We start from the raw sequence: 26,207 nt of genomic DNA on the forward strand, positions 1-26,207 counted from the left end.
ATTTTGTGACTTGCAATAATCTGTTTTATTATATGCTTCTTTTAAATACTTACAATTAGCCTTATTTTATGTGATTAACTTGGTATTTAAAATACGTATCAAAATCGAAAATGTATTTGTATTACAGTAGAAACGAAACATTCTTGTCTTACAACAGAGAGAAATGGCAAAATATAATATTGTCTAAAGTACAGTCTAATAAAAACTGTTAAAATTGAACATTTTATAAAACCACTGTGATTCATGAAAAATCAGAACTATTATTTAAAAAATATAAACATATTTCGACTGTGTGTTTTAAACTGCACCACACATTCAAAATTCACAGAATAAAATTATTTCTGCAAAGTTGTGTATAATGTCAGTGGAAAAGTGATTTATTTGTTATTACATATACATGATATTTTATCATTCCTCTCTGGTGTAAGACTACAATGTTTTTTTTCTACTAAACTAGAAATTAATTTTACATTTTGATGTGTATTTTAGATACCAAGGTAAACGCATAAAATAAGGCTAATTGTAAGTATTTAAAAGAAGTATATATTGAAACAGATTATTGCAAGTCACAAAATTAATGTTTTTTTTATCCAAATTTTTTTACAAGTGATACATACAAGAAACTAAAAATACCTTTATATTTCATGCTTTATAAATAAGTTATATGACATATACATTTATTATAAAAATATATACAATATACAAAATAATATTAACTTTTTACATAGATACTTTGATGTGAATATACATAATATGGAGCACATAATATATATAATATAAACACATGAAGCACATGAATAAAAGTATTTTACAGAAATTAGAATATGAATGTATGTAACTAAATAATATAAATATTTGCAAAAATGTTGCAAAATTTATATGTATAATACATACACTTTTTTATCCTTCAGAGTGCTTTCAACCCATTTTTTCAGCCGGGTTTTGTAGCACATAACACAAACACACACACACACACGAACAACTAACCTAAAAGATTCTGTATATGACAGATAGCACTGAGAACTGTATAGCGCCTCTATCCCAAAATCGCGGAACTAATCTATAGCTCTTTTTTACCATTTTCTTCTATATTGCACGCATGCTTTGCATAAATCTGGAAAAGTATGGCATTTTGAAAATAAGTCTCTAAGCTCTATTTTTTTGGTTTTCCATTATTGTTTCATACGCTCTTCTTCGGCACACACTCTTGTTTTGCAGATTGAAGCAGTATAATTTTGATATAAAAGATATAATTCTTTGAGGTGACATTGTCAATAAATTTTCAAAAATTTTTTTTATTTTTTGGTTTAAATTTCACTATCTACCGAAAGATTAGCATGTGCACTTTACTTACACCAAAGGATTTGTAATTCTATCAAAGCAATAAAAAATGCCATACTTTCCAGAAAATTAGAAGTTCGGTCGGTAACAATATGACTTCAGCATCCTCTTAAGGGGATCCTAAAGTCGTCCTGTATTATCGACCGAATTTGTAATATTTTCCTGCACACTAATCTTTTTTTTGGTTCTATAGAATTAGATATCCTTTTTCAGGATTAAAGTATACACATTAATACAATCTGCAAGGTATACCTTATAAGCAAAGAAAGAAAAAAAATTTATAATGTATATCTCGATTTACTAAATTCTTAATTTAGTATAAAATTATGCAGTTTGTACATACAAAACAGAGCTTGCAGATACTAGATGATACAGAAGAATCACATAAAACCTTCAGAATTGAGTTTAGGAATGTAATATAAAAGATTAGTGTGCACGAAAATTTATAGATAGTTGTGGAGGTTAGATGGATGCAAATGAAGATAATAGGATAAAACAGAGCAAAAAATCAGTTCAGGGATATAACTATAGAGGCGTCATACTATATTTTTTTCTGTTTTATCTCGTTTTTACTGATTTCTGATTTCTTTTATAATTAATTTTTTTTTGCTTAAAATTTATACTTTGCAGATTGTATTAATATATATATTTTATTCTTGGAAAAGGATATATAATTTTGTATTACCAAAAAAAAGATTACTGTGTTAGAAGTTTTGTTGATGACACAGTCGGACTACACTTATTCTTTCGCATTTTTTCCATTTTTTCGCTCTCCCTTACTTACTTTTTTTTCCATCTCAATAATATTTTAAAATTATAAAAAACAATACAGGCAGTAATAAATTGTCAATACGTGTGCAAAAATAATATAATGATATATCTTATGATCTCGAAGGATGAGAAGAGAAGAAAGAAAGAAAGGAGGACAAAAGAGAAAAAGAGAGAAAGAGAGAGAGAGAGAAGGAGAAAGAGAGAATAAAAAAATTGTTATAATTCTTGCTATTACAAAGGATGGTAATAGAAAGAATAGAAATAAAATTTATTTTTTGGTAGTACGATTGTTTTTATTCTTTTTATAACAATAATTGTTATAAATTCACTTATTCTAATAATAAAATTGTGATATTTATTTAGATAATTAATATAAGTCTCCAAATTTATAAATTACAAAATCATAAATAGACACAGTAAATTGTGGAAAAAGCACAATGTGAAAAGCAAATTAAAAACCAAAAGAAAAGTAATGCAAAATTTTTAACAAGACTGCGGCAAATTGAAGAAAAAAAAAGCAGATCTATTTTAAACTAACATAAATGCACATGAATTGTGGAAAAAGCACAATGTGAAAAGCAAATTAAAAACCAAAAGAAAAGTATTACAAAATTTTTAACAAGACTGCGGCAAATTGAAGAAAAAAAAAGCAGATCTATTTTAAACTAACATAAATGCACATGAATTGTGCAAAAACCGCAAGATTAATTGTGAAAAATTGTGAAAAATAAAAAAAACACATAGCAAAATACCAACATCTGGATATGTTGGTACCAATCTATATGCCACCACTCATATATCATTTTGCAGCAAAGTCATAATACAAAAAACTTTTTTCATAATACTTTTATCTATAATACGGATATGGAGGATAAGAGGGATATGAATTTGGAATATAAGATGACTGATTGTGAGTCGATGGTGATATATATATAGGTGGTGGCATATAGATTGGTACCGGACATATCACTTGTGGCGATGGTGCGTAGGGTTGCGGCGCAGGTGCGTAGGGTTGCGGCGCAGGTGCGTAGGGTTGCGGCGCAGGTGCGTAGGGTTGCGGCGTCGGTACGTACGTCTGCGGTGACGGTACGTAGGTTTGCGGCGATGGTGCGTTGGATTGCGGCGAGGGTGCGATGGATTGCGGCCTTGATTTTTTCCACAGCTTCCTCCGCTCTCTATTTACAGCACGCCGCACTGCATCATTAACCTGCTAAAAAAAATATTTTTATTACATCGAAAATATAGATAGAGAAGTTGTTTTGAATGAAAAGAAAAAAAAAGAAAATGATAGAAAGCACGAGATAAAGAAAGCGATTGAGTATGACAGTGAATGAGAGAAAGAAAGAAAAAGCAGAGGGTGAGAGGAAACATGATAAAGAAAGCGACCGAGTCTGAAAATGAGAGAAAGAAAGTGAGAGAGAGAGAGAGAGAGAGAGAGAGAGAGAGAGAGAGAGAGAGAGAGAGAGAGAGAGAGAGAGAGAGAGAGAGAGAGAGAGAGAGAGAGAGAGAGAGAGAGAGAGAGAGAGAGAGAGAGAGAGAGAGAGAGAGAGAGAGAGAGAGAGAGAGAGAGAGAGAGAGAGAGAGAGAGAGAGAGAGAGAGAGAGAGAGAGAGAGAGAGAGAGAGAGAGAGAGAGAGAGAGAGAGAGAGAGAGAGAGAGAGAGAGAGAGAAATCATACATTCCATGCATGTTTGAATAACAAAAATACTTACTTTTTCAATATCTGTCTCCCTTTTCCATCTTCTTGTTGGACCCGGTGCTGCACCAGGTACCGGATCTAGTGCGGCGACGGACACTAAACCTGGTGCGGCGGCGACGGGCGGTGGACGTGGTGCGGCGGCGACGGGCGGTGGACGTGGTGCGGCGGCGACGGGCGGTGGACGTGGTGCGGCGGCGACGGGCGGTGGACCTGCCGCAGCAGCGGCGCCACGGACTGAACGTGATGCTGCACCATTTCTAGATGGCTCGCTTCTTCCTATAAAAAAATAATACAGATAAATAATGTTATAATTCCGTTATTTTATTGTTTAATTATTAGTACATAATGAAATCACTTACGTCTTCTACCTCGCGCCGTTGCTTGTGCCCACGTGCCTTCCATTATTGCACCGCACCGTCACTGACCGTCACGCAACTGCGACCAACGTGCCACTACCGACTGCCGACTGCCCATTGTTGCAAACAAGCGACGATCAATTTACGCGGCTTCGCACGTGATCGTCATGTGCACGCATACATTTGACAACACCGTACACTCGGCATTCAACTTTGCTTGGCTATGAGAATTCTTGATAGGCTATAGAATATATATATATCTTCTGTCTTGCTTCCACTCCGTTGACAACAGTATATTATATTTATATATGCATCACAAATTACACGTAGCAAGCGTGGCTAAGCGAACAAGGCTAATGACCAGAATATTAGAGGTCCCATGTACGAAACCATGCTTTTTTCATTTTTTTTATCTTTTTCCATATTTCTTTCCAACAGTGCACAATGAAATTAATTATTGCACAATGTTTTTGTATCAAAAAATGAAATATACTTTATTATTAAAAATATTTGCACTTATAAAACTAATAATTGTAAAAAAAGAAAGTTAATTCGAAAAAGAAGTTTTACTTTAATATTGTTATTTTCAATATTAAACAAAAAATTATTTTACAATAATGCATTATTCATCTTTGGATGATATCAAATTATTATGATATATTACTGCAATTTTATTAATCATTGCTTGTAGAATCTTTTTCTAAATGAGAATCTTTATACACATTTGGATGTTTATCGTTATAGCATCGAAACTCAATCGTAATTTGATTCCAATAATAAATATCAGCAACATATACGTGCAAAGATTCACTTCGAAAAAGAATCGGAAAGCGATAATTAATATAATTGTAGTAATGTGTCATTGTAATTTAATGTTATCAAAGATGAAGCATTTTTTTATAATAATTTTTTATTTTTATATTGAGAATAGCAATATAAAAGTAAAACTATCTTTTTAGAATTACTGGTTATATAAATCCGAATAGTTTTAATAATGTAGTATATTTCATTTTTGCCACAAAACCATTGTCTAATAATTAATTTAATTGTACACTGCTACAAAGAAATATGAAGAAAGAAAAAAAATATGTAAAGCATAGTACGTGAGACCTCTAATATTGTAATCATTAGATTTGTTTGCTTGCTACAACATATTTGTGCATATATACACATGCTCCTGTTATTCATATGACATCGTTGCGGACAATCTAAGGATCACACGATTGTCCGCGATTTCATGTCTTGTCTAATATCACTTTTGCTTACTGACACTTGAAAGCAACAACGCTCTCAACGCACAATTTAGCTACCGCAAAATTTCTGCATGTAACCGCGAAATATAATATGTAGAATGATCTCGCATTGATGACAGTTCTTATTAGAAAATAATATGTCTTCTTGTTAAATAGATGAAATAAATGTATCATATCATAAATATATTTTATTTTCTCTCCAATGTTATTATCGTTTTTGCATCATTTCTTTGACTTTGCATATATGTACATATAATAGAGCACGTAGAATTAAAATAAGCATAATTTGAATATAAACAATTGATCGAGCCTGTCGTTATTGATATTGGATAATCTCGGCTCTTCTCAGCTTGCGATGTCGCTTATAAACATCTGATCGCACTTTTGTGCCTTGCACGTAATTTGATGCAAAACACATCCATGTCTCCTGATACGGAATGATCTTGTATTGAGAACACTTATTGTTAGACGGTTTTACATTGATAGTATATGCATATGTAATATATTTTACAAGAGGCATCTCCTTTTTCGCATCTTATAAGTATTTGTACAGATGCCGCAAATTGATAGTACGAAGCATTTACATTAATTATATATAAATGTATATATATATATATATATATATGTATATATGTATAATTAATGAATACATTATTAATGTGAATGCTTCGTATTATTAATTTGCGGCATCTGTAAAAATATTTAGAAGATGCAAAAATTAGATGCCTCTTGTACAATATATTACATATGCATATACTATCAATGGAAAACCGTCTAACAATAAGTGTTGTCAATGCAAGATTATTCCGTATTTTACATTACGCGGCTGTATGCGGAAATTTTGCGTTGTGTAAGTAGTGCAGTGTGAGCGTCGTTGCAAATGTCAATTATATGTAATTATACATGTCTCTTGACACACACACACACACACACACACGCGCGCGACGCGTGTGTGTATGTATGTATGTATATGTATATCAAAAGACACGGTTGTGTTTCGCGTCAAATCACGCGCAACGCACAAAAGTGCGATCATATGTTCACACGCGACATCGCGAGCTGAAAAAAGCCGAGATTATCCGATATGAATGACGACAGGCTCGATCGATTGTTTATATTCAAATTATTATTTAATACTTATTTTTATTCTACGTGCTCTATTATATGTACATATATGCAAAGTCAAATTAATGATCTAAAAACGATAATAAAATGATTCAAGAAAAGAAGATATATTTATAATATGATACATTTATTTCATATATTTCACAAGAAGGCATATTATTTTAGACTTCTTGTTTACTCTTATTGAAACATAGAAAATTTTTAGCTAAACATAGCGTCTCAGTAATGGGGAACCTTGTGGAGCTAGGCACATACCTGAATTAAAAAACAGCTGATAACAGAGTGTAAAGAACTGTTGTGATTCTTATACTGTTTGACAGTGAATATAACCTTTTATACTCAGTGAGTTTAAATATTAAATAAAAGTGTTATATAATAAAAGAATTACGTAATACTATATTATTATATTATTATAATAATATTATTATATAAAAAAATTAATACAATTTTAAATAATTTAAAATTAATTAAAATATCTGTGTGTATATATAGTGAGTGTTTATATGATCTGTGTTCACACACAATCATATATTTCTTACTAATAATAAAACGTTGCTTATTGTATTATTACTGTTTCTGTAATCTGTGAAACATGGGAAAGAAGTACAGCAGCAAGCAATTGCCTCTTACTCGCAGAAGATTTTCAATGAAAGGTGGATGGATAAAAAGGTTTGTTCTATTCTTTATCATTCTTTTACATTGCATGATCTTATTCCTAACATTGATTATAAAGTGATATAATAGTATTAATAATTTGATATGTACATGTAGCATTTTGTCATGATATACGTCAAATAATAAATATTGTGTTAAAGTTAACACTTTCTTATTTTATGTTATTGCACGCAGAATAATAAAAAAAAATTGAAAAAATGTTAGTTTTAAAATATGTTGAAGAATGAAGCACATTTAAAGATAAGAAATCTACCAACTTGATAATGTTTTTACATCAGCTATAAGATCATGCAGTGCATAATAAGTTGTTTATATTTTAAAAATTTAATATAAAATAATGTAACATTATAGTAATAGTGACATATGAGCCACGTTTTTCAAAATGGTATGTTTCTTTACAAAATGACATGAAGGTAAGGAAACATAAATATTCTCCTGTTATTATTTTATTAAAAAATCATTACACAATCTTTATGAAGTACTCAATGAAAAGAAAACGGCAATTAAATGAAATTTCCGTTTTTTTGAAAAGTGATTACTGCATTTATCAACAAACAATTTTTTACTAAGAAACTAACAATAATATAATAAAATTAAAGTACAACTTTTTCAATAATATAAAATACATTTCTTACCATGTGTACATGTTTTAAAACAATAAATGTGCAAAACATTGAATCTCTTGTAACAACATATGTACTGATACTATTTTTAAAAAATGGCTTATATGTACAACTTATATTTTCAGGATGTATATTTTGCGTTGCTATTACAAGCTAAACATACCAAAAAAAACTGTAAGAGTACGTTTTTCATATTCTTATGTATTATCTACCATTATAATTAACACCGTTTTGAATTTGAATTAGACATCGTCAATTTTTATAAGAATTGCAATTTGTAATACATTTTTTTGCAAATAATATTTTCTGAAATAACAAGTCTTATAATAGCAATGCAATATAATAATTTAATAATGTAAAACAAGCAGCCTAGCTGGATTGTAGTGCTATAAATGTATGAATAAAAAAATTAGTTTATAGTTAACTCTCCACTAATATTTTGGCAATATTTTTTTTGTGCATAACTTGATAATTACTCAAACTGTTCTTCAAAAGTAACCCTTTTTAAATGGGAAGAAATTTCTTTCCACAACACATCATTTGTAAGTGTACTTCAAGATATTTTATAAATAAACACATTTTTTTTAAAAACATAAAGAACGATTCTGATAATTTTAACATTGGAACCATCACAAACTAATTGAGAGATATTTTTATTCACGAACAAATTATTGCATTGTTAGATTTGTGTTACAATAAATAAAGAATTTGTGTTGTATTTTTAATATTGATGCATTTAATTTCATTCTTTTCATTATTGAGTATCAAGTAATACAAAGGGCTGAAGAGAGCCAAGAATATAATCAAAATATCAGTGGAAAGAAAAATTAATTAATATTTTTACATTTATAAATTCGGAGCACTACAATGTAACTTTCACTTTATTAGCTTTGTATTTTTGAATTATTATTCTAATTATAGAAGAGTCAAAAATCAAAATAGTGTTAAAGTTATTCAATGCAATACAATTTCTTTTCTTATTTCTTATTTTTTTAATATGTAAAAGATTTAAAAAGTTTTTTTAGATATATTTCATTAAGAAGCAATATAAATAATACAATAAAAGAAATGAAATATGAGAGATTAAAGCAATCCTTTGTTTATTTGTATTAGATATTAGAGTATAATATATTAATAGTATTAGAATGGCATTGTAGCATTAGAAAAGCCAGAGGCGGTCTATCGTGGGCTGGCATTGTAGCATTAGAAAAGCCAGAGGCGGTCTGTCGTGGGCTGGCAATTTTCAAGAAAATAAGCCAGAGGCGAACTATCGTGGGCTGGCAATTTTCAAGAAAATAAGGCAGAGGCGGAATATCGTGGGCTGGCAATTTTCAAGAAAATAAGGCAGAGGCGGAATATCGTGGGCTGGCAATTTTCAAAAAAATAAGTCAGAGGCGAACTATCGTGAACTATCAAGTGAAAACAATACTTTAACAACGTTTTACAGATTGTGTGCCTATCCACGAAAGTATATGTATAGATAGTTTATTATACGTAAGAAGCTAATAAGCAAAGGATTGTTATATTTATCTCATGCAGTAAAACAAATAGAGTTAATAAATTATATATAAGATATACAAATAATTAATAGTTAGATGTAATAAATAAGAAGAAAGAAATTGTAACATTTTGTACACATTTTTGTATTTCTTTATTACAGTAGTGAATATTTCAAAGTTATTAATGTTATAAATATTTAAAAATGTAATTAATATTGATATAATAAATTAAATTAAAACTTATATCTTTTTTTACAGGCGTTTGTTGCAGAGGATGCAGGAGCAAACATCACTATTAGTGAATCAGGTAACGAAAAGTAAAAGTAATGATATTGATAACGAATCGTCATGTCGACAATATGACATGAAAAATTCACAAATCAATACCAAAGTAAAGCAGTGTCTCGAACAGCAAAAAGATATGTACAAAGAGGCAATTACAAATGGTATTGATAATGAATCGTCATGTAGACTGCATGATATGCATTCAGATAAAGATTCAGAAATCAGTACCAATGTAATGCAATGCCTCAAACAGCTGCAAAAAGCTATGTACAATGAAATAATTACAAATGGTATTGATCAGGAATCTTCATGTCGACAGCACGAAATGAAAGATTCAGAAATCAGTACCAATGTTATGCAGTGCCTCGAACAGTTGCAAAAAGCTATATATGAAGAGGTAATTGCTAATGGTATTGATAACGAATCTTCATGTAGACTGCACGATATGAAAGATTCAGAAATCAGTACCACTGTAATGCAATGCCTGGAACAACAGCAAAAAGCTATGTGCAATGAAAATGAATTATGTGAAGATAATGATAGTTTTATTATCGAAACCATTGACAAGGACCTTTTAGATACAGATAGTATCCAAGAAAGTTTGCCCGAAGGTCGTTGCATCGTCGATATTTCTTTCATGTGGAATGAGATACACAGAACGTTTGATAATCATCACCGAGGAGTACAGTGCCTATTTAAAGATTGGAAAATCATAAATTCTCGTCGCCGTGGATTATTGACACAGTTGTTCTTCAAATGCCAAATGTGCAAATATGAAGACAATATCTGGTCAGAACCCACTGAACTCAAAACCTTGGACATTAATACAGCTGCTGTAGCAGGAACTGTTACAACGGGAATTGCTGTATGCCCTGTTCGGAAGAATTGTATGCAGCCATGAATGTTGCTTGTATGTCCGAGCCAACTTATATCAAATATAGAGAAAATTAAGTTGATGATTTTCAAAAAACAGCCATGGAAAATATGAAAATGGCTGGCGAAGTTGAAAAGCAACTTGCTGTTGAAAGAAACGATGTTATAAACGGTATTCCGTACATCACTGTTGTAGCAGATGGTAGCTGGATGAAGAGATCGTACGGCACTGCTTATAACTCTCTTTCAGGTATTGGAGCCATAATTGGTTACCATACCAAAAAAGTTCTCTTTGTTGGTATTCGCAATAAATTTTGCGCAATATGTGATATGGCAGAACGAAAAGGTGTCAAACCGAAAGTTCACAAATGCTATAAAAACTTTGATCGCAACGCAAGCTCCACAAGGATGGAAAGTGATGCTATCGTAGAAGGTTTTAAATGCAGCTTCGAAATGCATGGTTTGATCTACAAAACAGTTATCGCCGATGGTGACAGTAGTGTATATCAGACCATTCGTGATAATAATCCATACAGTGAACAGATGGTAACTGTAAAAAAAATAGAATGCAGCAATCATTTGCTTCGAAATTTGTGCAAAAAGCTGAAAAGTGTGGCAGAGATGACTCAGTTAAAAACACAAAAACAACGTGGCTTTGTACAGTTGCGAAATATTGTAAAAAATAACATTTTGAATATTCGAAAAGAGGTAGAAAAGATAGCCGAGCTACGAAGAAAAGAGCAAGAAACACCTCAACATTATAAGGCTGTAGAATTACAACAAGATATATTGAATATTCCTAGCCATATTTTTGGCGAACATAAGCGATGTGAAACACACGGTCATATATGCGAAGAGAACGAAAATAAAACAACAAAAAATTATGTACCATATCTGAAAGCACACGGTCTGTATCACGGAATAGAAAAAGCTTTCTCATATCTAAGCTGTTATTCCGACAGCTTGTTACTGAATTTTACCAATAATCCTGCAGAATCGTTTATCTTAATAATCTGCAAAGAAATTGGTGGAAAACGCATTCATTTTGGTAAGCGAGGCTCTTATAATGCTAGAGTTGCGGGAGCAATAGTGCAATACAATACGCAACAAGTCCTAACGCAATTGCATCAAAGTATGAGCAAGATTGTTGCACCTATTGTCGAGAATCTTGAAAAGCAACGACAAATTAAAGTTGCAAAAACTAGAGAATCTCGAGAGGCACAGGGAAGACAAAAGAAATGCAAAGGAGAGTCAGGAACAGATTGTCATTACGGTCCGCAGTCGCAAAAACCGGATCTTCCGTCCCACGTATATGAACAACTTCGACAAAACCACTTAGAAAAGTTATTAGAAAATGCGAAAAACTGGCAGAACATCGAAATAGATACAAGAAACCAAAGTGAATCCGAATTATGGTTTTCATTGAGACGAGAAATGTTGACGGCATCTAATTTTGGAACTATATGTCGCATGAGACCGACAATGTCTTGCGCAGCAACGGTAAAAGCTATTTTATATCCACCATTCATTGATAACGCAGCCATAAAATATGGTCGCGAAAATGAAGAAGTAGCAAAGAAAGAATTGGCTTTGAAATTAAACAAAGAAGTGAAATCTTGTGGATTATTCATCGATACTGATAATCCATGCTTGGGTGCTTCTCCAGACGGACTTATTGATGAAGATGGTTTAGTAGAAATCAAATGTCCTCTATCTGCTGAAAATTTAGCAGCTGAAAAAGCCATAGAGACATTGCCTTCCTTAAAAGGCATCTTTGATAAAAAAGATCAGAACAAAATGAATCAGAATCACCGATATTATTATCAAATTCAAGGTCAGTTAAATATAACACGGCGAGAATATTGTATCTTTGCTATTTGGACTCCAAAAAGCATGAAAATATTGCGCATTGATGCAGATAAAATGTTTTGGACAAATCAAATGCTGCCCTTCTTGACACGCTTCTATGTATAACGAATGTATGCTTCCAGAAATCTTGGACAGTCGTCATAATAGACATATGCCTATCAGAAATCCAAACTATATTATAAAAGCTAAAGAAGAAGCAGCGAAAAAAATACTCTGTCGAACAAGTAGACGAAGAGTAATGGAAAATGAAAATGATATAGAAGAAAGCAAACGATTCAAACTGAACGTTTCACCAATGGAAGCAGCAAAAACCGATGCAACTGTTCTTGTTCTGCAAGATAAGCAGGAGCAAAATGATGACTGTATGATCGTAAGTTACTCACAGAAACGATATATAAGTAAGGATGATATGGTAAGACATAAAAAACTATTGGATGAAACCTTTATTCCTATCACTTTGATAAAAGAGAATGTCTTGCATGTAAAAAGTCAACTAAATAGTGAATCGTTGGATCAATTTTTGCGCATTATAAAAAATACGTCTTCTTTCGAAACACAAAGTGTACTGTATTTACAATACCCTCACATAATTGAAGCTAGTCATAGTGACAAAAGCTTACAAATAATTGGAGGGAATTGTAGTAATCATTGGAGATGTATTTTCTTTGACGGCACTAAACTTCAGATGTACGATAGTCTACCTGGCTGTACATACGATAAATTGGTAGCTGAAGAAAAAAATTATATACATCTTCGTTATCCTACAGTAAGCTCAAGTAACATAATTTTTGAAAAGGTTCAAAAACAACCTGATGGAATAAGTTGTGGACTTTATGCTGCAGCTTTTGCTACAACTATAGCTTTAGGAGGCAATCCTTGTGAAGTAAAATATTCCAAGGATGTAAAATGCATGAGAGAGCATTTTTATAAAATTATAAAAAACAATAAGCTGTTGCCTTTTCCAACATTATAAAATAATTACACACACATATGTAATATATTTATTATATATATATATATGTATATAGATATATAATAAAGTTATATATATATATGTATATAATATTCAATAAACTGTTACTTACTGTATTGTAACTTATAGAAAATTACAATTCAAAGAATATATGTATCATATACACACATATGTTTCTATTTATTTTTCTTATATATTATGCATATACATATATACATAAATAATAAAATATTATTTTTTTTGAAAGATGTATAAAAAGTATATTTCATAATGTGAGCAGTGCTGAAATTGTGTTCAAACTGTGCAATAAAGACAGACATACTTTTTATTGCCATCGACACGCATTACATACGCTTAGATACACGTGCGAGACGACAGAGCAATAAAAATACGCAAAAGTGTCTGATTTCAATATATTGAACACAATGCTTTCTCTGAAATATACATTTAGATTCCTGTCGATAATGGCAAAACTAGAAATTATCGACATTATCGATATTTGTAGTTACTCGTGTAACGTCCCCATATTTTAGCAAGTAGATTTCCACTCGTAAATTTTTGTTTTAAACTTTCTAGTTTATCGCCTCTTGGAATTATCGCTCGCTGTATCAATAGCGCTCGACACATGTCGCCAGAAAGGCGCAACACGAAACCTTTCGCGTAACGTAAACCCCTTGTTGCGTTTCAAAGCGTACGACTGTAAATTATCTGTCGCTCTCAAAACTTAGGTCCGGATATCACCTACGGTTTTATGTTAACCATACCACTCTCAAAACTTAGGTTCGAGTATCGCCTGCAGTTTTATATAAACCATGCCTCGAACATTCGATATTCTAAAGCGAGATTACATCCATGTGCGGTCCTATTGCATAGGACAAACCTTTGTCTCTGAAGATCCAGAGGAGTATAAATACGGGCCCTGCGATGCCGCCGAGTCAGTATTCAATTTTTCAGTAAGCCGTCAATACTCAGTCAGAGAGTCAGTTTCGGTCAAATCGTTAGTTTTCGCATTCGCAATTTCAATTCTGACTCAGTCTCGGTCTAATTCTAGTACTAGTTTCGTCCTAGTTCAGTACGGTTAATTTAAGTTCGGTTTATCAATTTTATATGTTCAATTACTTAATTCGCAAACTGCGCGTTCCATCTCTAGAACATAAGTGCTAATATGTTTGTAAGAATTCTTATCTTATAAGTTCATTTGAGTGTAATTTCATTTATAAACCAATGTACTCTTATTTTCATTTATAATTACATTTATTTGGTTGCTTTGAGAATTTTATCTTTAATTTCAAATCCTTAAACATTATTCCAATTTAGCGTGCGATCCTTAAATTCCAACGAATAATAAAAGGTAAGGACGTGTCGCGAAATAACTCTAGTGCAGTGATTCCTCGACCGCAAGATAACCAGCAACAATGACGCATCTGAAGATTTATCTCCATACGACTACCAACCTGCTATTGGAAGATTGATCCTGGAACCGATCGGGCGCCTTACAATTAGATTGAGTTATCACTGGCTTCAGGTACCATACAAGTCGACACCGGTGAGTCCGTTCCAAATTTATTTGCATGGGAAGGTTTAAAGTTAAAATCTGAGCAAGAGAAAATGCCAGATACCGAAGTAACATCTTCGCGCCCAGACTCAAATTGTAATTGTCGTTTCGTGTACTGTATCTTGGATAACGCGTGCTTGAATAGAAATACTGGCACGATATTGTGCCTCAATTGCTATCACGATTTATCAGAACCAACGCGAAATGATTTCGAACACGTCCTCGGACATCATTTGAATATCGGTTCTATAGTTCCATTAGCAAAGTGTCGTGTTTGTGGCCAGAACGTATCTCAACCTTTTCCAGTGCGTCACTGTCTCGCGTGTCTCAATCATTTTATAAGGCTAACAAATCAATTAACTCGAGAAGGACGAAGTGTTGTTAATCTTCCCGATCCTACCAGCGTTCTACTTGGCGGAGGCCCGGGAATACGTACGTTAGTTATAACCAGCTTATTAAATCAACCGTCTGATTAATCGAATTTTAAATAATTGATATGTGTGTGGGGAAACGTTACGCTTGTCGGTCGCCTCGATTGGAATATCTTTATAGGTACTCCTTAGCTAGTTGCGTTCGTGAAACCAGCTTCGTGAATCCTACGGCAAAAGAGCGTCTTTGCAAAGAATGCATCGCTAGCGAACCGATTGAATATAAAAGTTTATTCGTAGTTTTAAATGATAGGCATTACGCATCCGTCGGGCGTCGCCGCCCAAGATTACATTGCATTATTTGCCATCGCTACCTCGCGTTGATTCAACCGATTTCCGAGTGTCACGAATGTGAAGACAGGTACCTTAATTATATGCAAAATCTCGCTGAAAACGGAGAAAGTTTTTATGATCAGCGAAACCCAATGTTACTCTCTTAAATTTTCGGTCAACATATACTTGATGCATTTTAATGGTATTAAGCGATTCTTTCATTTCAAATGCATGATAATAAAACTTAAATAATTACACGTCAGTCACAATGGTTGATTACTATTTCTTATTACGTTGCTGCATTATTATCATATTCATTTTCTTGTGGTCTTACTCGGATTCATTATTCGCCTCTATTTAAATTAACTATTCATTAAAATACGGTCCTAATTATTACTATACACGTTGTTTTGCGGAGTCGCAACAAAATATCGATGCGATACTGCTTTCCTTAAGATTTATTATTCGAATTTATCATTCATTAGAATACGGTCCTAATTATTGGTCATACACGTTGTTCGCGTAAGGAGCAACAAAATATCAATGCTATACTGCTTCCCTTACGATCTCTCATTCAATTTCGCTATCCATTAGAAAGGGATTTTGGTTACGATTTTTATATTAAACACAACATTTGTGTTTCACGTTCTTTTTCTGATCTTTTACTTTTTCATTGGTTCGTGAATCTTACCGATTGAGTCTCGCGTAAAGGTGCGAACACTACGTGTTACCGCCACCGCGCCGGGACGTGACACTCGATAGAAATTATCGACATTATCGACATTCATAAATAAATGTTATCGACATTTTTAGTTCCATCTAGATGAGGGCGCAAACCCGTCGGAGTTCGATCTCCGCTTTAGGATCCCCTTAAAGCGGCGTGGAATAAATACAGAGTGGCGTGAAAATAAATGCGAAATATCGTTAATGGTGAAATAATTATTTGAGCGGCGGTGAAATAATTATTTAAGGTGGCGAAAAATAAATGCAAAGTATACGTGAAAATAAATGTGAAGTATCGGCAATAATGAAATAATTATTTGAGCGGCGGTGAAATAATTATTTAGTATGACGTGAGGCGTCCTGGTGCGGTCGGCGAGAGCGCAAGCGCGGGCGATCGTGTCGCAACGGTTGGTACAAGACGGAGCGCTTGTCGGTGAGTGCGTTCGTAGTATCGCGAGTCTGTTCGATCGTAGATCGATGCGGACTATTCGGCGGCGCGGATTGGTCGACGCGGTTTTGCTTGCCGGACGGATTACAATTTTGAAATCCCGGCGAATAAACGCGGTATAAGGACTTAGGCTGCCGCAGGCTCGTCAATCTTCCGTGCTATTTTCTTGTCTAGTGTTTAGAACACCATCTATAAGATGACCCTCAGTAAAGTTAGAACTAAATAGCAATATGGTGTTATGGGTCGGTAAAAATGTATACTTTTTATTCTTATATTATTTTATATTTGTTATTAAAATTAAATTTAAAAACGTTAAATTAATTTTAAACATTATATTTTATACATGTATATACATAAAATATATATATAAAAGTAATTGTAAATGTTTGTAGTATTTTAAAATGACAGATCAAACACATACAGACAAAGAGTAGACAGATCTAAAATTTCATGCCTCAATGTGTTCCTGTAACATAAATATAAATTTAATTACTTATTTTTTGTGTATTAATAACTAATAATGATAACATTAATATAATTCTCAATAACTTACATGATTTTCGAATTTGTATTTATATCCTTGTTTCTACAGGTTTTGTATTACATTTTCTTCTATATTTATTGGACAATCGTTTTGCAATGTTATACATAAAATTATTAGAATGCACATCAATTTTGTTGCTGAGGATGTTATTAATAAATTTGCACCATGCTTTAATGAATTCTTCAGCGGTTACTTTTACTAACATTTCTTTTAAATGTGTGCATTGCAAAGGATAATTAAAAAAACATTGATCTTTTAAAATTTTAGTTGTTTTTTCAAATATTTGGACTTCATGGCACATATGTACAAATTGTAACTCCAAAATTTCAATAGCTTGTCTTATATCAAGTAGAGTCTGTGCATTTATAAGGTAATTCATACATTCGTCACATTGTGCAATAATTTTATTACGTTTAAGTATATTAAAAATTTTTCTTTCGTTTATTATCTTCTCGCTTGTATCAGTATCAGGTATAATTGGTTCAGCACATTCAATGTTATTTATTTTCTCGACATCGTCAATTTCTTTGTTTGTCTCACTTAAATTTATTAAATGGGAAAAAGCTAGTGTCGTTCCCTCTTTGTCTTCTTCACAATTAGCTCCAATCGAATGCTTTGAAGTTAAATTACAAATTAGTAATGTTTTGAATGCACCTTCAAACTGTTCGCAACTTGGATTTCTATTCGCACATCCGTTGCTTCTTATTTGACTAAAGAAGTTTTCAATAACATCTTGATTTAAAAATTTTAAATTTAACGATTCAAAAGTAGCTTCCTGGAGTTTATTCCATATTTCTTGCGCAGCCATCATGGTCCATACCCAATTTTTTAAACATTTAGGTTGATTTGTTTTAGGAATCTTCCGGGTCTCTTTGTCAACATAACGCATCTTTTTTAATTCATTACATGCTTCTTGCCAAAATAAAATGTGTCCACTGGAGGTAGTTATTACGCTACTTAATCCTTGTCCTTTTTTCCATTAAAGGAATCAAATAGATCGTTGAAAAATCGAATTATTTCACAAGTTGTAAATGCATTTTTTGATAATACCATTTCACCTTGTTGTGTCTGAACAACTCCTGAAATAAAAATGTAATAAGAATTAAAGAAAAATTAAAAAAGAAAAATTATTGTTAAATATTTTATTTTAAAATATCGTATATTACTTTACCTCCATTTAAATTTAGAATAACATCCATAAAGTTGGAAAAAGTGCGACTAAAAATTTGGGATGCATATTTTACTCTCATTTTTGGTATTTGTTTTGGAATAACATGTCTATCTGTAATTTTTCCCATTTGCCGATATTTCATGAAAGAATTTGTATCAATTTCATACGTAGTTTTTATATGATCCCAAGACGCGTATTTTTGTTCTTTAGATGTTACATCTGTATATAAATCTTTTACTATTAAATTATTTCTGACTCCTTTCAGCAAATGTACGTAATCAAAAATAGGTATTATTTCATTATTTTTAATGATAAAAGTATTCTCTGAAATAATATGAAAATGTTGCAATTAGTTCTTATTATATTAAGAAAAAATTATTAATAAAATAAAACTAAAAATAAAAAAAATTATATAAAATAAAATAAATAACAATGAAAATAAAAATAAAATACACGGGTAAACAATTTGTGCTAAATATAACAGATATTGCCTGCCTCAAATGATCTACACAAATTTTTGTTTATTTAACATGGATATGCTAAAAAGTGACACTAATATTGTATTAAAATTTCAATACAGAAATAAATACAAACTTTATAATAATGTGAAATAAATTTTGTGTAAAATTAACACATTCATGTGTTATGTATTTAACAAAAATTTTAACCAAAACCTTTTTTAACATAAATGTGTACAGTGTAATCATTAAATTATTTGCTATCCTTACTTGTACGTAAATTTTTTTTGGTGCGAATTTTATTTGTTTCATCTATGAGACTATTAATTGTTGCGATATTTGTACCACCTTGATCGCATATGGTGGCCACAGGTATTAATCCAGATGCAGAAATATTTACTAACCATTCTTTGACACATCGTATTAACTGAAATGTTTTCGTGGTACTTTCACAAAAACCATAGCCCAAGGGCATTTTATTTCCCGATTTTAAACATCGTAGATAAAAAGTTATTGCATGATCAGCAATTTTTCTGCTTCTTTTCATGCCCCAATCCTCAAAGCCTACAATTTTATTTTGTCTTCTATTGTAAGATAAAGTGGGTTGCAAAGAAATTTCATCCCAGAGAAGAGCAACGTATTTTTCTCTGCTATCTTTCATATCTTTAACAATTTGTCTTAGGTATTTAATGATTAAATGGGTACAGCCAGCTTGTAGAGGAATATTCAGTAGATGCGAATTTAAAGTTGTAATGGATGGACAACATAAATATTTAGATAGGTAGGTATAAGATGCACGCGATCTTTTATATAAATTAATACAAAATATTTTTTCTTCGATGGTATACCTTTGAGCCTATTCGAAGAAAATTGTTAATATATTTTACAATTTGTTTATATATAAAATATTACATACATATATATATATATATATATAAATGTTAATTTTACTGAAAAGTATGTAAATATTTGGAAGAGTAGGAGCATTATTTAGATGTAGGAACGGTATTTGGACAATTAATATTAAATACCTGAGGAGGTACATCATTGTTTCTCAAAATCATATTAATGAATTTTTCTCGTATCGCCGATGTCGAATTTGTACTGTCCAAAGAAATTGATCTTGTATTATTCCTTTCTCTATATTCTTTTACAAGACACTTTAGATATCTGTTTCTACGTCTTAATTTGACGCTTACGTTATATAAAGATTTAGCTCTGGGACTAAGATTAGCAACACGTGTAATATTATGCAAATTTGGTCTTCTTTGTACGCTTTTTTTCAAAATTGAAGCTGGTTCTTTATCTTTATCTTTTGGTAATGTGTTATTGTCATCATGAATTATAGCTTCATTGTCCGATTTTCTTTGTAGATGTAGTATTTCTTCAAATATTTCATTTTGCATTTCAATTTGATTTACATTGTTTTGCATAAATAAATCCTGATGCTGCATGAATAAATTATCATACTGTTCCATTTTTTTTTCGATATATGTAATTCGACTAGAACAACACGCGTTTTCAGGATGTGCAAGTTGCGGAGTTTGATTATGCTGTTCTATATTTTCGTTTTCTTGCTGTGATTGTACATGCTGCAAATTATTGTCTATTGTATCAGTGCGATTTTTGATAATAGGTATTGCTGTCTTTAACAAGGTACGTTTATACGGCGAACAGCTATAATCTTTTTCCGAAAAATGCTCATGACACACTTTATATTTGTGCAAATCTTGAGCACAGTAATTCTTTAACTCATGCAATTTCAAACTTTCTACCCATTGAGAACATCTTTCTGTATTTTTTGGAAATTTATGCGATGGCACATTGACTCCTGACTTGCAGCCAAGAACGCAACAAGCTTTGACCATTTTCTTATAAAATTTTCTAATAAAGATTATAAAAATAAATAAGATTATAAGGATTGTATTATAAAAATTTAGCGATTCTTATTATTATTTGTATTATTGTGGCTAAAATTATATTACCTGCAATTTCGGTGAGTCGAAGCTTGATGTCTATTTTCTAATTTTTTACTTCACTTCAGTTCATTTCAGTTCACTTCGATTAATTATAACCAATATACTCTAATATGCTCAACGTGCTTCAATATGTTCAACGTGCTTTAATATGACTCAATGTGCTTCAATATATTCAACGTGCTCTAATATGCTTAACGTGGCTCAACATGCATGCGTGCATCAATGTGACAGACGCTGGCGGACGCCATATTGAAAATTTGGCTACTTAGTTTCCGATTTCTCAAGGGTCATCTTTTAGATGGCGCTGAAATACTATACTAAGTTTTCTCATAAGAGTTTATTGAGCCTGGGCTGCCGATTACGCTCGGCGGGAGTACGAGGATGCTTGTACGAAGGCGGAATTTTAGAACGGCGACTTAGCTAAGTACGCGGAAATGCCCGCAATACGAAGTTCGGTGGCCTAGAGGAGCCAAGTACGCTCGGCGGGTATACGAATAGATTCGTATGCGGGAATCAAGAATACCGAGGACGCTCGGCGGTACACGAGGATACTTGTGTGCTGGAACAGGTATAACGAAAAACCGAGTATGCTCGGTTTGGGACTACGAGGACACTCGTAAAGGGATGTTCGCTGTCTATCAGCGAACGGAGTCTGGTGAGAAGACGTTCAGCCGGGCGTCTTTTATACCCGGCTGGCAGCCGAACGGCTTTGAATCGGCAAACATCGGCGGTTTCGGCGGCGAGTCCCCCACAAAACGGAATTTCGGAACGGTCGGGTGTGGGGGATTTTCGGCGGTTGACCGCCGCTGTTTTTAATAAAAAGTTTATCGGCGCTCGATGCGCCCTTGGTGGGCTACGGACGATGGACGGTCCGTAGCCGTAACGATGCAGCTTGCGGGCTGCACCGTTACACTCTAATAAAAGAGACGGTCATAAATAAGCCAGAGGAGGCAATCAGACCAATAAAATTAAAGAAAATCATTCAGAGCCCTAAGGAATTCATGGACTTAGGAAGAGAAATAAAAGAAATTAATAAGGAATTAGAAGAAAGTAATGTTGTGCAATTCAAAAAGCCAACATTTATTTATCCTATGGTCACTAGTTCTGTAGCCATCGTAGTTATTCTGTTAACCATATTAATAGGAATGGTAATTGTTTTAGCGAAAAGAAAAAGGGAAACTCGAGAACTCTCGCAACCCCGGAATGCGTAAAATTGTAAATCATTATAACATGCACTACTCAGGTTACTACTGAGACAACTGCAGTAAACAAACGAAAACTTCGTTTCTCCGTTTTCTTCTTTTAACGGGGGAGGGATGTTGTGTGTCGAAAGACCACAACGTAATAATTATAGGTTAATTAGGCAATAACAATAATAAACATTTAGAAGACCATTAATCAAGGCCACTTCTCGAGAATCCTGTGACAAAAGTTATTTAATTATTAAACAATTAGGCGCTGACGCGAACACTCGTTCTTAGAAACCCGAGTGTCACTTGCGTTTAAAGTAGGTTAAACAGATCAGCATTTTGGTAACACAATGGATCGATATAGTTCAAGTCTCATTGTGTTCCGAATACTGATCCGTATAAATTAAGGTGGCACACAAGGCGCCGCGGGTTTTTATCAGCAAAGTCCTGGACGAAGCACGACACGTCGCGTACACGCGTAACCGCAGTAGTACGGCCGAGTGAGTGAGGTGACAAGTGTAAAACAAGATACCGAATAAAAGTTATTCTATCTATTTAAAAGTACATCATTCTCCTAAACTCTCCGAGCCAAAGCCCCCTTGACCAGCACGGCGAATCTCGAATCTTTACGCAGCGCCTACCGCTATCGAAGTAGGCGCAACAAAGTCTTACGCGAGTGCGGCGCGATACGTGAAGTGAATAGTATTCGTCGCAAATGGATTGCAATGGTACCAGTCAACTGTTCTAGTGGCGAGATCCAGCGGGGAACTGGAGAAGCGCAGCGACGAGGAATCCTTACTGTTTGGATGGGTCAAAGCAGCTGGCGACCGTGACGCCTGGCGAAACCACTGACGTCTGCGGGCCGGTAAGTCACGCATGGTTCCCTTCCACCTTATGCGTTCGGTTGATACTGTACGTGTTCGGTCACAACCTTACTACAGTGTAATGTCAATCACTCTAAACCGGCACAGGATAATCTGTGTCAGCTAATGTGTGAATACGGAGCGGGCCTTGCCGTTATTGCAGAACTTCAATCTGTACCAGCTGGAGATTGCAGGTGGGTGCATTCCTCTGACATTTCTTCTACATCTGCTATTTTGTGGCGTAGAGTCGGGAATTTGTTCCTGCCGATGCGGACCTTAGAAAGGGGTCGCGGATTTTGCGCTGTAGAATGGAACTCCATTGTTGCTATCGGTTGTTATATTACTCGGAACATCTCGGTTCACGCGTTTAACGCTTTCCTCGATGAAATCTATTTAATTGTTATTAAATATAAACATCGCTCGGTGTTTGTTATGGGCGATTTTAACGCGAGACATGAGGATTGGGACCCGAGATGTACCGATGGACGTAGTCTTATATTTAAGAATTGGATTAAACATGTAAATTTCTTCGTTTTAAATAATTGCTTTGTAAATACGTGCGTTAGATGGCAGGGCGAATCTATTGTTGATCTGTCCTTGGCTAACCCTTGGCTAGACGCCTTGTTAAGAATTGTGTAGTGGAAAAGGATATTGTTACCCTTTCAGACCATAGGTTCATCCGATTGGTTTTTGGATCGGGAAGAGCTAAGGAAAAATTTTCCTTTATCAGTAATTCCTTTGATGGAACTTTAAGAAGTTAGATACTGAGATGCTGCTCGCTGCGTCCATTGGCTTGGCCTGGTCTATGGACCAATCGGATGAAACCTCTGCGGTCTCTTTTGTCAATTTGGTAAACAAGTCTCTAAGAGAAATTTTTGATATACTCATGCCGCGGAGCGGAGAGTACATTAAAAACTTGTGTTATTGGTGGTGCGAGGAGATGGCGCTATCTCGTAGGATTGTGATGAGAGCAAGGCGCACTCTTTCTAGAGTGAGAAAAAAGAGGTATGCTCCCACTATTGAGTCTAAATATAGGTATTACAGAGTTTGTCTTCGTAATAATAGAAACTGTATCTTGAGGGCCAAGACAAGGGCTTGGAATGAGTTATTAGTGTCACGTCCCGGCGCGGTGGCGGTAACACGTAGTGTTCGCACCTTTACGCGAGACTCAATCGGTAAGATTCACAAACCGATGAAAAAAGGTAAAAGATCAGAGAAGAATGTGAAACACAATTGTTGTGTTTAATATAAAAATCGTAACCAAAACCCCTTTCTAATGGAAAGCGAATTTGAATGAGAGATCGTAAGGGAAGCAGTATCGCATCGATATTTTGTTGCTCCTTACACGAACAGCGTATATGAACGATAATTAGGACCGTATTCTAATGAATAATAAATTCAAATAATAAATCGTAAAGGAAAGCAGTATCGCATTGATATTTTGTTGCGACTCTGCAAAACACGTGTATAGTAATAATTAGGACCGTATTTTAATGAATAGTTAATTTAAATAAAGACGAATAATGAATCCGAGTAAGACCACAAGAGTATGAATATGATAATAATACAGCAACGTAGCATGAAATAGTAATCAACCATTGTAACTGACGTGTAGTTATTTAAGTTTTATTATTACGCAGTCAAAATAAAAGAATCGCCTAATACCATTAGAATGCTTCAAATGTATTGACCGAAAATTTAAGAGAGTAACATTGGGTCTCGCTGATCATAAAAACTTCCTCCGTTTTCAGCGAGATTTTGCATATAATTAAGGTACCTGTCTTCGCATTCGTGACACTCGGAAATCGGTTGAATCAACGCGAGGTAGCGATGGCAAATAATGTAATGTAATCTTGGGCGGTGACGCCCGACGGATGCGTAATGCCTATCATTTAAAACTACGAGTAAACTTTTATATTCAATCGGCTCGCTAGCGATGCATTCGTTGCAAAGACGCTTTTTTGCCGTAGGATTCACGAAGCTGGTTTCACGAACGCAAATAGCTAAGGAGTACCTATAAAGATATTCCAATCGAGGCGACCGACAAGCGTAACGTTTCCCCACACACATATCAATTATTTAGGGTTCGATTAATCAGACGGTTGATTTAATAAGCTGGTTATAACTAACGTACGTATTCCCGGCCCTCCGCCAAGTAGAACGCTGGTAGGATCGGGAAGATTAACAACACTTCGTCCTTCTCGAGTTAATTGATTTGTTAGGCTTATAAAATGATTGAGACACGCGAGACAGTGAAGCACTGGAAAAGATTGAGATACGTTCTGGCCACAAACACGACACTTTGCTAATGGAACTATAGAACCGATATTCAAATGATGTCCCAGGACGTGTTCAAAATCATTGCTCGTTGGTTCTGATAAATCGTGATAACAATTGAGGCACAATATTGTGCCAGTATTTCTATTCAAGCACGCGTTATTCAAGATACAGTACATGAAACGACAATTACAATTCGAGTCTGGACGCGAAGATGTTACTTCGGTATCTGGCATTTTCTCTTGCTCAGATTTTAACTTTAAGCCTTCCCATGCAAATGAATTTGGAACGGACTCACCGGTGTCGACTTGTATGGTACCTGAAGCCAGTGATAACTCAATCTAATCGTAAGGCGCCCGATCGGTTCCAGGATCGATCTTCCAATAGCAGGCTGATAGTCGTATGGAGATGAATCTTCAGATGCGTCATTGTTGCTGGTTATTTTGCGGTCGAGGAATCACTGCACTAGAGTTATTTCGTCGCGACACGTCTTTACCTTTTATTGTTCGTTGGAATTTAAGGATCGCACGCTAAATAGGAATAATGTTTAAGGATTTGAAATTAAAGATAATATTCTCAATGCAACCAAATAAATGTAATTATAAATGAAAATAAGAGTACATTGTTTAATAAACGAAATTACACTCAAATAAACTTATAAAATAAGAATTCTTAAAAACATATAAGCACTTATGTTCTAGAAATGGAACGCGCAGTTCGCGGATTAAGTACTTGAACGTATAAAATTGATAAACCGAACTTAAACTAACCGTATTGATCTAGGACAAAACTAGAACTAGAATTAGACCGAGACTGAGTCAGAATTAAAACTGCGACTGCGAAAACTAACAACTTGACCGAAACTGACTCTCTGACTGAATATTGGCGGCTTACTGATAAATTGAATACTGACTGACTCGGTGGCCTCGCAGGGCCCGTATTTATACTCCACTGGAT

General features: G+C 33.8%; 1 protein-coding gene and 1 long non-coding RNA gene across 3 annotated transcripts; both read right to left on the reverse strand.

Moving 5' to 3' along the window:
- Positions 1-2,716: 2,716 nt before the first annotated feature.
- Positions 2,717-4,340, reverse strand: LOC136998006 (uncharacterized). Of its 2 annotated transcripts, none has more exons than XM_067349765.1 (3): positions 4,170-4,340; positions 3,824-4,086; positions 2,717-3,319 (listed from the first exon to the last, which is right to left on the reverse strand). In XM_067349765.1, exons 1-3 carry the CDS (start codon positions 4,210-4,212, stop codon positions 2,960-2,962), a joined length of 666 nt encoding a protein of 221 aa, XP_067205866.1. In that variant the 5' UTR covers positions 4,213-4,340; the 3' UTR covers positions 2,717-2,959. The 2 variants fall into 2 exon arrangements, with proteins under 2 accessions (XP_067205866.1, XP_067205865.1); XM_067349764.1 differs by having other exon boundaries at positions 2,717-3,322; positions 4,170-4,339.
- Positions 4,341-18,134: 13,794 nt separating this feature from the next.
- On the reverse strand, positions 18,135-19,910 carry LOC136997805 (uncharacterized). Its single transcript, XR_010888448.1, has 2 exons — positions 18,484-19,910; positions 18,135-18,391 (listed from the first exon to the last, which is right to left on the reverse strand). It is a non-coding gene; the product is annotated as an uncharacterized lncRNA (long non-coding RNA).
- Between the last annotated feature and the right edge of the window lie 6,297 nt (positions 19,911-26,207).

The sequence above is a fragment of the Linepithema humile genome, chromosome 2 (assembly GCF_040581485.1).
Source record: "Linepithema humile isolate Giens D197 chromosome 2, Lhum_UNIL_v1.0, whole genome shotgun sequence".
In the NCBI taxonomy this organism is placed as follows: Eukaryota; Metazoa; Arthropoda; class Insecta; order Hymenoptera; family Formicidae; genus Linepithema; species Linepithema humile.

Coding starts and splice junctions, on each gene's coding strand:
- LOC136998006 (XM_067349764.1), bottom strand. CDS start 4,212: ATGGAAGGCACGTGGGCACAAGCAACGGCGCGAGGTAGAAGAC. Junction 4,087..4,169: donor AACGGCGCGAGGTAGAAGAC/GTAAGTGATTTC, acceptor ATTTTTTTATAG/GAAGAAGCGAGCCATCTAGA. Junction 3,323..3,823: donor GGGAGACAGATATTGAAAAA/GTAAGTATTTTT, acceptor TATTTTTTTTAG/CAGGTTAATGATGCAGTGCG.